The 13,849-nt window shown below is 32.0% G+C and overlaps 2 protein-coding genes across 2 annotated transcripts; one reads left to right on the top strand and one right to left on the bottom strand.

Moving 5' to 3' along the window:
* On the top strand, positions 1–3,922 carry LOC122584690 (cysteine-rich receptor-like protein kinase 2). The gene is made up of 8 exons (XM_043756737.1): positions 1–61; positions 325–1,158; positions 1,231–1,344; positions 1,496–1,638; positions 1,993–2,206; positions 2,480–2,714; positions 2,925–3,075; positions 3,295–3,922. The coding sequence occupies exons 2-8, from the start codon at positions 393–395 to the stop codon at positions 3,622–3,624; spliced, it is 1,953 nt and encodes a 650-aa protein (XP_043612672.1). The 5' UTR covers positions 1–61; positions 325–392; the 3' UTR covers positions 3,625–3,922.
* Positions 3,923–9,035: 5,113 nt separating this feature from the next.
* LOC122585572 (F-box protein At4g18380-like) lies at positions 9,036–10,982 on the bottom strand. Its single transcript, XM_043757699.1, has 2 exons — positions 10,869–10,982; positions 9,036–9,944 (listed from the first exon to the last, which is right to left on the bottom strand). The coding sequence occupies exon 2, from the start codon at positions 9,933–9,935 to the stop codon at positions 9,150–9,152; it is 786 nt and encodes a 261-aa protein (XP_043613634.1). The 5' UTR covers positions 9,936–9,944; positions 10,869–10,982; the 3' UTR covers positions 9,036–9,149.
* Between the last annotated feature and the right edge of the window lie 2,867 nt (positions 10,983–13,849).

The following is a 13,849-nucleotide window of genomic DNA, read 5'->3' as shown; positions in this document are numbered from 1 at the left end:
GACGAATTCACTCAATAAATAGAAATTATATATATTCCATGTCACAAAAGTCAAATGTAAGGTATCAAGTATCAACCTCTCCTTTTCTAACAATTATTTTTTATAATCTATAATTTTAGGATAAGTTAATTAAGTAATTTTATTGATAATTGTCAAATATGTATGCATGCCTTCATCAAAAACTTATATATATATATATATATATGTGACAATTGAAATTCGCCGGTAAATGTCATATTATTAGAAATATCAAATGATAATATCAAATGATAATACTTCATGCGGTTGTAACCTGAAACGAATTTTTTTTTTTTTGTTTTATAGTAATATACCAGCTAGGGGACTACTTATTCTTATTCCCAACTTCAAAGGCCCGTTGACGAAACAAGACGATGAAGAGAGCAGCAGACATAGCTATGATTTTCATTGGTTTGATAGTAATTCTACAAATAGCAACAAAAGCAGACGCGGCGGCCAGATCCCAAATCATCAGACAGATTTGTGATAATCAGTTAGAGAACAATCAAACTCAATTCGTCCCAAACTTTGTCAAAACAACGGATTTGCTTGGTGCTGAAATACGAAGCTCATTTATTGGAACAGCCCATGTGGGTACTGGACCCGATACCAACTATGGGCTAGCCCAATGTTACGGTGATCTTACTACAGAAGACTGCATCTTATGCTACGCTGAAGCTCGAACTGTTCTTCCCAGTTGCTATCCCAAAAACGGTGGGCGAATTTTCCTTGATGGTTGCTTTTTACGGCTCCAAAACTATAGCTTCTACGAAGAGGATTTAGGGCCCAATGACATTTTTATCTGTGGGAAGACAACAAACAATAATAGATTGTTTGGAAATACAGTAACGCGTGCAGTGACTAACGCTGCAACGGATGCGTCAAGAAGGAATGAGTATTTTGGCAGGGAGCAGATGCAGGTGCCTAATACTAGAAATGAGTATGTATACGTACTTGCAGACTGCTGGAGAACTTTGAATCAAAGCTCTTGTAAGTCATGTTTGCAGAATGCATCCGCAACGATATTGAAATGCTTGCCCACATCTGAGGGTCGTGTATTGAACACGGGCTGTTTCATGAGGTATTCTGACACCAATTTCCTCAACCCTCTAGCAATCACGAGCAGCTCTAGCCAACGAGGTAAACATATTCCAGACAAATTAGGAGTTATACATATGTAAATTCTGATGGATTTTTATATGGCTTTTGCAGGAAAGATCATAGCTATAGTTGTTTCCGTTGTTAGTTCTGTGACGGTTTTAACAGTGGCTGTAATGATTGCATTATGTATTTATAAACGAAAATATATACAGAAGAAAAGAAAAGGTACACATCCTTCTACATTGTTTAATGATCCGTTAAAATGCATAGCATATTGGGTCAAAATAAAGTTGTGTAATATAAAGCATAGAGAGCTAATTGTAGCTTAGCGACTTAGAACATCTTGGAACAATCTGATTATTGCTTAATATATCAGGTTCTTTTATCGATGCCAAGAAACTTGCAAAGATACTTAACGACAGTAGATTAAACTTCAAATACTCCACTCTTGATAAAGCCACAGAAAACTGGAGTGAGTCCAATAAGATCGGGCAAGGAGGATTTGGGACTGTCTACAAGGTATACTTTTTAGCACAGCACATGTTGCAAAATGAGCAACCTGGGTAACAGGTCGAAATAGCGGACTTTTATGGTACAGATGGACACGCAACACTTTAAGCTATCCAACCATTTTAGAAGGTTTTTTAAAAATGAGCAACCTGGGTAACGGGTCAAACATTTTAAGCTGTCAAAAAAACGTATTGTACAAGTTTTTTTTTTTATATAGATAATTAGTCTTTCCAAAATGATTTTACAAAATTTAGTTACCTATTGCATGACAAGCCTCTTCAGATGAAACCCTTTGTGACGTATGAATTTTAAACTAACACCCGTTAGATAGCTAATTCAAACTGTGATATATTTATTAATTAGGGGGTTCTCCCAGATGGACGCGAAATAGCTGTGAAGAGGCTTTTCTTCAACAATAGATTCAGAGCAGCAGATTTTTACAATGAAGTTAACATGATTAACAGTCTTGAACACAAAAATCTGGTCAGACTATTAGGATGCAGCTGTTCAGGACCTGAAAGCCTTCTTGTATATGAATATTTACCCAACATGAGCCTCAACCTCTTCATTTTTGGGGGTATGTTCAGTAATTTTAAAATTACCCAGCATGTCAGTAAAATTAAAGTTACCGCCGGGCTAGATCATATGAAATTGAGTAGTGTGCAAGTTAGTCATTTTAGATCAACTGAACTTAAACTTTAGATGGTTTAATTTTTCTAACAAGGTTGGTTACTTCAGAATAAATATGGTATCAATTGGTTCTCTTTTTGTGCGATTAGCCCATCGTTGTATGAATTTCTTATACAGCTGAATATATGGTATGTATATATAAATTTATCTACTATTGCAGATGAAACAAAGCGAAAGACCTTAAATTGGGAGAAAAGGTTTGATATTATCATTGGTACAGCAGAAGGCCTGGTTTACCTTCATGAGAATTCAAAAACCCGTATTGTTCATAGGGATATTAAAGCTGCTAACATCTTGCTGGATTTGAGATTTCGAGCTAAAATAGCTGATTTTGGGCTTGCCAGATCTTTTCAAGATGATAAGAGTCACATTAGCACCGCCATTGCAGGAACACTGTAAGTACTACTATATAGTTCTTCACCTTTTCAATGTAACATTATTAATTTGTCAAATGATATCCATGTGTAATAGGAAAAGAGCCAAAACATGAGCACTACTTTTGACAGCTTTCTAAATCGCTAAATTGTTCTGTAAACCATATGCTAATACTAAAACAGTCATGAGGCAAGAAAGTTTGCTAATTTGTTGTTTATCATTTTTACTAGTGGATATATGGCTCCAGAGTACCTAGCCCATGGTCAATTAACCGAAAAGGCAGATGTCTATAGTTTTGGTGTCTTACTGATGGAGGTAGTCACTGGAATGGAAAACAGCAGAAATGAAACCACAGAATATACCGACAGCTTAGTGTCTATTGTAAGTATAAAATGCAACCTCATAAATTTATATCGATTTCCATTTATAATGAATTTCTAAGTCACTCATATCTGGTTACAAGATGACACTATGATCAGTTGGGTCGTTAACGATTTCATTGTCAATTGTTAAAACATATAGTGAGACTAAGCAAATCTTTAAACAAATGCAGCTTAACTTAAAACATAATTTTTCCCAATGTTTGTTGTGAATGAACAGATATGGAAGCATTTCAAGCGAGGGACAGTAGCAGAAGTTTTCGACCCGAATCTAATGATGCATGTTTACCCTAACATAAATTTCCAAAAGGATGCCTTAAAAGTGATACACATCGGACTACTTTGCATTCAAGAAGATCCATCTTTAAGACCATCCATGCCAAAGGCACTTAGAATGTTAGCAAATGATGATGAACTGCTACCTGTCCCCTCTAATCCTCCTTTTATAAACGAGGAAACGATGGAATTCAACATTACACAAAAGTTATTGGGTGACGATGATTCTAGCTCAGTTGCCACGATTTCCCATGACCTTTTTTACCCAAGGTGAAACCAGCAGAATTAGATGTTGGTTATGCATGCAAACAAGAATTTACTGTTTTCTTTATATAGCTTCTCAAATTTTGGTTGAATGGCTACCATCCCCTTGCTTTTGGTCATTTTTGGTTTGTTTTGGCCATAGCACATGCCAAGTTGTAATTAGGTGTGGTGTTGCCAAAACTTTGGTACACTGCAACCACATCCTTCACCCTATGACCACTTTCAGTGGTGACGTAAGTCATTACTAATCAATTTGTCACGCCACATTTTTAGAAAACCTGCGAACAATACCTAAATCTTCTCCATCATTTTATTCCTTTTATTTTATAAACAGAATATAATATAATATAAGTGATATATGATATGGAACGGATGTAAAATAAACATCCAAAAATCTTCATTCAGCTGTGACACATACTCTCTGACAATGACAAACCAAGCAAACAAAAATCTTGAGTGACATTGTTACTAGTCGTGATAAAGGAAGCATGAGCACCATTTTCGTCTGCAATACTTTGACAACGAGTAACATCGTCTAAAGCAACCATAATATCATAATTAATGAAATCACACTCCTCTTCATTTAGACAAATTTTGAAATTCATGATAACATTATTATAGGAGTCAATGCAATATTTGAGAGATTCCAACACACCAGGATGATCTGTTTTCACTCCCTTGAAGTAATCTCGTGTCTTGGTTGAACTTTTGGTTGCCAAGTCGACCGCAATCTCTGTAAGGGTCCTTGTGGTTTTAGCAAACTTGCTCCTGTTATCGGATTTCAAAACCTTCAGGCAGAAGTTGGCGTTGCTTTGCTTGATACAAAATTTGCCAACCAATTCAAATGGTTTAGAAGAATCTGCATTTGAAGAAAAGGATATCAAAATAAGCAAAATAATTGAGAAAATGATGATTAAAAGGTTTGCAAATGGCAAATAAGGCATTGTGGATGTATGTTTTCAAGGATATTAGGCTATATGACTCGATTTTTACAAGTTGTTTTTAAAGGTCGATTTATATAGAATTAGTAACAAAGTGTATATGTTTGTCTAACTATAAGCCCAATATGGCGTTTAATGGGAATAACTTTTTTTTATGTTGTTTTTCTTTTTGATTCTTATCATCAAATTACTTTTTTAGGATGAGATGATGGCATTCATGCCTTCATTGTTGCTAATTTGGTCTCCACATTCCACATGACCAACATGTGTATGGTTTTTGAATTATTGGCCGGCTATATGATTCACTTATGTAGTTGTGTGTCATTTTCAAATTTGTACAGCTATGAGTAAAAGTGCGGTGGTAACTGGTAGGTAATGGGTCTGTTTGGTAGAGGCAAATGAAGGAAAATAAATGGTAACAGATTATTTCGACAAATCTCTTGAAATAGGACAAATCTTCCTATCTTTTCCTTTCTTTTAGAACAAACTTGAGAATGCAGACGCGGCTGTAGCTAGTCGCTAAAATGGAAAATAGCAGAAATAAAACCACAGAATAATATACCGACAGCTTAACTTTATTGTAAGTATAAAACGCCACCTCATGTATATATACTAGATTATTGTCTCGCGTAATACGCGAGTAAATATATTTTTATACTTATATATATCTAAAATACTATTTTCTTAATTAATAGTTAACAAATTAAACTATTCAATTTCACTTTATTAACATTTTTTTTTTACCTTGATAATTTCACAAACACTTGTTGCTCATTAAGTCTTACTGATTAAATAAATTATTCAATGCCAAAAGTTATTGCTTATCCATGTCATCACAAATATCTCAATGTCATTTGAATTTTCATTTCAAATCATAAAAAATATCACACATGACACATTCTTTAGATGGTGCCAAGGCATACAACCTTCTAAACCGAGTTGCAAGATTGCCACCATCAAGCCAATAACATTCCAAAATCTTGTTTTATTTTCACTCTCAACTGTTCTTTAATAACATCCTAAGGGGGCTACCAATCGGGTGTGTCTCAGAGAATGAGGAACATATATTTTTCCATATATTATTACCATTTGTTTACACGGGAACGCAGACTCAGAACATCGAATCACATTGATGATTTTAAACCTCACGTAATTCAGATTTTAAACCACATGTCATATTCATTTGTACATATCAATGCTAAATTGAGAGTGTCCAGACCACCAAAACCTAAACCATCCACTTTTTTACCTGACAATTATCTTCTAGTAGATCCATTACCTTTTCCGAGTTCGACCCCCCCCCCCCTCCTCCCTTACCCCTTCCACACAAAAAAATGAAGTTTTGATCTTTATCAATCGAAAGAGAGAAAAATAATATATCCTAAATACTTTGAATTACCGAGTTAGGATATATATCATAAACAACGCATTAGTATTGAGTTTAGATTTTATTCTATAATAACTTTGCAAATTTTTGAAATATAACCTTGGATGGAGTCCCACTCCAATTTGGTGAATCTTGTCTTATTTTCACTCCCAACTGTTTTTAATAACATCCTAAGGGGGCTAGCAATCGAGTGTGCCCTAGAGAATGAGGAACATATATTTGACCATATATTATTACCATTTGTTTTATACATGAACGTAGACTCTCAGAACCATGAATCACATTGATGATTTTAAACCTAAGTAATTCAGTTTGAACCACATGTCATATATCAATTTGTACATATCAATGCTAAATTAAGAGTATCTAGACCACCAAAACCTAAACCACCCACTTTTTAACCTGACAATTGTCTTCCAGTATATCCATTACATTTCATTTTTCGAGTTCGACTCCCCCCCCCCCCCCCCCCCCCCCTCCCTTACCCCTTCCACAAAAAAATAAAATGAAATTGTGATCTTTATCAATCGAAATAAAGAAAAATAATATATCATAAATATTTTGAATTGCCGAGTTAGAATCCATCATAGATAACACATTAGTATTGAGTTTAGATTTTATTGTATAATAACTTCGCAAAATTTATGAAATATAACCATGGATGGAGTCTGACTCCAATTTTTGTACAATGTAAACTTTTTTAAGGTTATATTTGTAATTTTGTTCCTGCAAAATATTAATAAATAAAGAATACATACAAACGTTGACTTTGTTGTTATAAGTCTTTTCTTTAAAAATACATCACTTGGTTGAAAACAATAGTCTTGAGATAAACCTCTCTATTGGTAGAGCAAAATTTTTAAGTTGTTTTGATTTTTAATAGAATAAGAAAAAAAAACAGGTTGGAAAATTGTTTTTTTTTGTTTGGGTGAATGTACAGTACATTGATGATATAGTTGTATATAAAAACTTTATATTTTTTCAAATTCTTTTATAATATTAATCACAATAGTCACGCATATTTACAAGCTAAATTATATATCATTAATTTCGATAATTTATTTTATTTTGTTTAATAGAGTGCAACTTTTCTGTCACCACATGCTCCAAAATTGCAGATCAATGTTAAAGTTGATGTTCTCAAAGTTGTCACTCACCTAAGCTAAACTCGGCCTTCTAAACACTGTCGTTGATAATTTGACTAAACCAGACATTATATATATATATGTATAATATAATATTGTAGATACAGGGTGTTACAACATTATTAATATATATATGTATAATATAGTATTGTAGATACAGGGTGTTACAACATTATTAATATTCAATTTTACCTTTTCATGGTTTAAAATATACTCCCCCATCCCATTAAAAGTGTCCACTTTTATTTTGTCAAAGTATTTCTTTTGTATCTTTGGCTAAAAATATTCTTTATTGCATTATATAATATTTGATAAGTTATACTCAATGAAAACATATCAAAACCTCTATCAACTCATATAACTTTCATCAAATATTATACATTATAAATAAAAATATTTAAGGTCAAAGTTGCGAGACAAAGACTTTAAAAATTCAAAAGTGGACACTTTTGATGGGACGGATGGAGTAGCTTACTATTTTTATAGAAAGTTGATTTATATATTTTAAATGAAACATATCTCAAATATTTCAATTAAAATATGCTGACTATTATTTTATTGAAATATATAGATTGACAATTAAATTGCTTAGAAATTTTAGTGTATAACTAAACTATTCGAGCAAAACGTTAAAACACAAGTGCATTGACAATGCAGACATATCCGGATGAATAGAAGTTATAAAAAAAAAAAAAACAAAAATTTTACTTAGCGAGACCTATGATAGATGATGTATCTCTTTTTCAAAAGTGTGGTTAAATAACACATAAATATATATGAGAAACAATGACTAAGGTTTGTTACAAAAGTGTCTGGTCACTGTAAAGAGTAATCTAATCGACGATTAATGTAACTTCATGTTTTCTAGTGGTTTAATTCTTACCTGGTTAAAATTTGTCAACTTATGATATTATAAAAATTTAAAATGTCATTAATTATATATAATATAATAATATATTAAAAAAATAATATTAACAATTATTCTATTAGATATATAAATATTAGCTACTATTTTTTGATTTCTTGATTAAAATTATTGGGTAAAAATTATAAATTTGTGATGGAAAACCAAAAAGTGTAAATTAAATTTAAAGGAGTATATATATATGTGTTAACTATTATTTTTAATTTCTTGATTAAAATTATTGGGTAAAAAATATAAATTTGTGATGAAAAATCAAAAAGTGTAAATTAAATTTAAAGGGGTATTTTTTGTATAATCATAGATAAAATAATTAAATTTGATCTAATGACTCTAAATCAAAGATGAAATCCATTCAAAGGTTCTTGTTTGTTTAGGAATGAATTTATCACCTTGTTATATATATATACGTACTGATTTCCATTTATAGTGAATCCTTAAGTTACTCGTATCTGGTTACAAGATGACACTATGATCAGTGACATTGTGCCTGTTGTCAATTGTTAAAACATATAGTGGGACTAAGCAAATCCAAAATCTTTAAACAAATGCAGCTAAATTGAAATCATAATTTTTCCCAATGTTTGTTGTGGATGAACAGACTGGATGCATTTTAAGCGAGGCACGGTGGCAGAAATGTTTGACTCGAATCTAATGATGCATGTCTACACTGACAAAAGGGTGTACTCCATTCAAAAAGATCGAAGATCCCTCTTTAAGAATGTTAGCAAATGATGATGAAAGGAAGGAACTCAACATTACACAAAAGTTAGTGGGTGACGATGACAGAAATTACTATTTGCTTATATAGTTTTTAAAATTTTATTTTATTTACTTTTGAACACTTTGTTTCTGATCATCCAAAGCATAAATTTACTGGGAAGTCAAGAGACTTTCAACCTGTCAATAGCTACTCATAAAAGCCAACGAATTATTTCCCCAAAGGCATGACTAGGAAGTCCATGGGTCAGATCTGTTTATATCAAAGTCCTGCACTTGCCATTATTAAGTTCCCTAAAGTAAATGTTAGTAAAAAGCATAATACATTGTTCTCGAATGTTTGGCCCGAGTTAACTTTGAGGATAAGTTGAGCAGCAAGAGCTCAATTTCTAAATTTCTTAATCATACACCATTTGCAAATCACAATATTGAAATGTTATATACAAGTATAAATGACTCACTAGTTCCATACGAATATAGCAACTTCCTCAACTCAACAATTTCTCCACCACTAAGAGTTCCAAACCCCCTTTCATTGGAATCCATAATGAAAATCTCTTCCAACAGCGGAAACTCGACAGTGCAACCCAATAACTTCTTTAACCTATCAACCACATCCATCAAACAACAGCAAGTCTTGTAATATTTATTTGATTTGTTATCTTTTTCTTCTTCGTCTTCATCTGTGTCTTTTCGTTCTTCATATGAACCCTCTTCTTCTGTATCTAAAACACCGTCCGTATTCAGTGCCTGAATTACCAACGAGTCAACTCTAGTACCAAGCTCAATCTTCCACTTGAACAAAGAAACGCCATCAGGCACAACATTAACATAAGACGGGAAGCACATAGACTTTAGCTTCATAAACCTCTTGATAAACTTAATGGCAGACGCAAAGGAATCTGATCCTAAAACAGGAGCAGGATCAGAATCAAGATCACTTGCGGAGGACTCCTCTTGATCGGGTAAGCAAAATAAATCGAATTCGAGTTTTATGTCATTACAAGTATTCATGTTTTCATAGTCAACTGGAAGAGGAACATTGAATGAAATAGTGTCAGCCTGAAAGACCATCGAACCTAAATGTTTAGAAATGAGTTGACAATAGCATAGGGTTTTCAAATCCATTATTTTGTTATAAATCTGAACAACAATATCGTCTGGTAATTGGCTGAATGGGGAACCGGAGTCTACGGCTTTCTTCATTCTTAAACCCTTCAAAAGTTCAAAAAAAAATAAAATTCAATCGCAATCAAACCCTAAAACAACAATTACTTCAATGGCGGAACCACATAGTACATAGGGATAGCCCGGGCTACGGGTCCACTAATCCAAGTCAGATAAATATAGGATACGGTTAATGTAACTAATGTTAAACTTTCAAAAGATTTTCCTAGCAACAAAACTTATAAAGACATACTAGTGAAACTAAATTAGAAAATGAAACTACCAAAAGTGTGGAACTCTTAAATCCGCTAAAAGTAGCCAAAAAATCCTAACAAGTTGCTAAAAATCGTAAGAATCTAGCAGCTATTTCTACTTTACGCCAATACAATCATACAAAGCTAGTGAAAAAAAAATGTGATACAGGTCACTTTCGGTCCAAGTTCACCATCGACTTCAGGGGCATATTATCTATATCTATATCTATATCTATATTATTATATAAAACATCAACCCTCCCCTTTTTTCACATTACAACTTTGAACTACCCATATTACCGCTTTTCTTTATTCATAATTTAAACATCTCTATCTGATATCTATAATAAAATAATTTACAACATAAACCTCTCAATCCTTCAAATAACTACACTACATCCTTTAACATCAATTACTTTTACATTCACCACCATTGCCGCCGCCACCACCTGCGCCACTACCATTATCGCCGCTACATTGCGGGGCATATGACTCGTACACACACAAAAGGATCTTACTCACACAGGCATAAAATTATTACATATTCAGAATAACAATTCTAATAATAGTTATAATAATAAAATTAATAAATAATAACAACAATAACACATTTCCCGAATGTAGGTGTTTCGACCGTCGTTGTATATATGTATATAAACACATGATATATAGAAAGATATATAGAATCATGTATACATCAAGATTTAAAAAAAATTACCAGATGACGTCACCGCAGAAGAAGACGATGCTGACGACGACACGCCGTAGTGGTGAACAGCGGGATTTGAAAGAAACAAATTGCTGGCGTCTAAATGAGGAAAGGTGAAGATGATCAAAGTTTGGTAGGTGTATATGACTAGCTGGCAAAAGAAAAAAAAAAGTAACTAAGTCCCAATGCTGTATTCCACAAGTTTTGGGTCTCAATACTGTCTTTCATGGTGTATGGAGAGGTTGAGATGTAGGCAGTATTACCCCTATCAAATATAGAGAGACTGCTTCCATGTTCTAGCATAAGTAGAAAAAGACCTCCAGCCTTATTGGCATGAGAATCAAACTCTTAACCAATGTCTACAAAGGTTCTAGTCAAAATGACCCCCTTTTTTTTATTTAACCGTAGTCAAAATGACCTCTTATTTATCTTTGTATATATACATAAAAAACAATTAATAGAAGTTATATTTTAGATTTAATTTAAGTTAGAGGATAAATGTACCATATATTCTGATCAATTTATCAAGTGTATACTTTTTTTCTAACAGAATATATAAACGAATAATGTGATAGTGTGGTAAATTCATTAAGTTGTATGATATTAATATCATCTTTTTTTTAAACCCTCAATCACTAATTCACTATTATGTATACAAAATATTATCTATATATTTATTGTGAATATTTTTGTAATATAGTTTTTTTACTTTTATAAGAACATTTTAATATTGTAATTAGTCATATCACGTATGATGATATGATGTGGCTCATATAGTCTTGTGATCATACAGTTTCATCCTATATGTGTAATTCAAATTTTGTGAAAGATTATTAGGAGTATTTGGTAGAGGTGAATACAAAGGAGAGAAATGAAATGAGAAATATGTCTCCTAATAATGAGAATGTAGAATCAAAATTTCCCCACGATTTCAATTCCCTTTTAAAATGGATGGAAATGAGGAGAATGGAAAAATAAAAAGGGGGACTATTCAGCTTTCTTCAACTGTGAATAAAAAATAAAGGGGTATAAATTTCCATCATCACGTGCAATGCACATTTGGGCACAAATCAAACAAAAATTCCTAAAGCCACCCAAAAGCTCTCTTTGGAGATTGGATAAAATCTAACGTTGATCTCTTCTTCATCTTCTCATTTGTCATAATTAAGGTAATTCTTATATTTCCTTCTCTAAAATAAGAGAATATTTAAAAAAAAAAAAGAAAAAAAAATTCTAAAATTGGTTCTTTTCTTTTATTATTATTATTTTTTTAACAATAGTTTTATTTCTAACAAAAAAAAGTCTGACATAACAAGAAGCTATAACCGGAACCTTCAAGTCCAGTTACATCACCATTTAAAAACAAAAGAAATTACATGAATAAGTTCATTCTATACCACCTATTCCAACTAATCTATATACAATTTATTATGGTAACACTTAGAGGTCATTAAGAACACAACATTTAATGAAGTTCTGTATCAATTTATGTTTAGATGTTCACTATTTTTATATAGTTTTAAAACAACTATAATGTTACCCGCGCGATGCGGCGGTGACGACGGCAATGTGGTGATTACGGGTGGCGGCGACGAATGGTGGTGGTGACGACTAATAGTGTAAGTTATTGATGTAAATCTAATTAATTATAATTAGTGTATATACGTTAAGGTACGTGTATTTATTTCATTAAAAGTATTTTTAATATATTAGTAGAGGTAATTAAATTAGTAACTAAAGAATAAGGTGATTTAGAAAATAAAAAAAGGGTATTTCTGTCATATCGCATAGAGTAGCTTTCAACATTGTCAAAAATAAAAAGGGCTATTTTTTTATAATATAGTATAGAAGTATAGATAAATGGGGAAAAAAATAGTTTGATCACGTTTGACATGAATTTTTTTTATGTATCGACCACTTTGAAGCCATATATTGAATCATTGGGTATTCAATTTTGTTAATATTTACCAGATTCAGGGAGCTCAAGTTGCATTCATGGGATCGATTGATTTATCCAAATTTATTCATTTCCATTACTTACCAAACTAGAGAAATGATTATCTTGTTATTTTTAATATTAATTCTCTAGTTATTCCAAACAAAATATTTATTCCATTTATCGTTATTTCATTCTTTTTCCATTTTTTCTTTTAATTCCATTCTCCATCATTCACACGTACCAAACGTCCCAGTATCAAAAATCAAAGGTAAATCTAAAAATTTGATTTAGGAGGAAAAAGAAGTTTGTAGAAGCCAAATGGCAAAATTATATCGATCTATTATCATCTAAACGAATTATTAATAGTGGAGAAAAGAACCCAGAAACGACTACACCGTAATAATGCCACAAAAGTAATAAAAAATTTGTTTGCTATCTTGATATTATTAATAGAAAACGATATAACTACATAACTTATATAATAAACGGTAAACGTTTGATGAATTCATAACTTATAGATAATAGCAAAACTTATATATTCTATAACGAAATTAATATACAAAAATAAATCCATAATAATAATATCACAAATGTAAAGCAACATCATATACATAATTTTCCCCAGAACTAGCATGATACCCGCGCAATGTGACGGTGGCCGTGATGGTGGTCTCGTGGTGTCGGCAATAGGATGCTAATTGCGTTAGTTGTAACTACTAGTGGCGGTGGTGGTGGCAGGTGTTGTAGGTTGATATAAATGTAATTGATCTAAAACAATAGTGAAAATATTTTAAAAAATAAAGGACTAATGATGTAATCATTTCATTAAAGATATAATGGTCATATTGCATATCTTCTTTTATAACTTTTCAACGAGGTTGCTTAATACTCTTTATATAATAGTATAGTATAGATAACACTAAATTTGAGCTAAAGTCAATTAAAAGCTAATCTTATATTGTTCGATTAGGAGAAAAACAAAGCTCACTAAAAATAAATTATTACGGAGTATTAGAGGAAGCTCACTAAACTTATGTAAAAATAATTAAAA

This window comes from Erigeron canadensis, chromosome 1 (assembly GCF_010389155.1).
Source record: "Erigeron canadensis isolate Cc75 chromosome 1, C_canadensis_v1, whole genome shotgun sequence".
In the NCBI taxonomy this organism is placed as follows: domain Eukaryota; kingdom Viridiplantae; phylum Streptophyta; class Magnoliopsida; order Asterales; family Asteraceae; genus Erigeron; species Erigeron canadensis.
The sequence above is the reverse complement of the archived record's forward strand: the minus strand, read 5'-3'. Positions and strand labels throughout refer to the sequence as shown.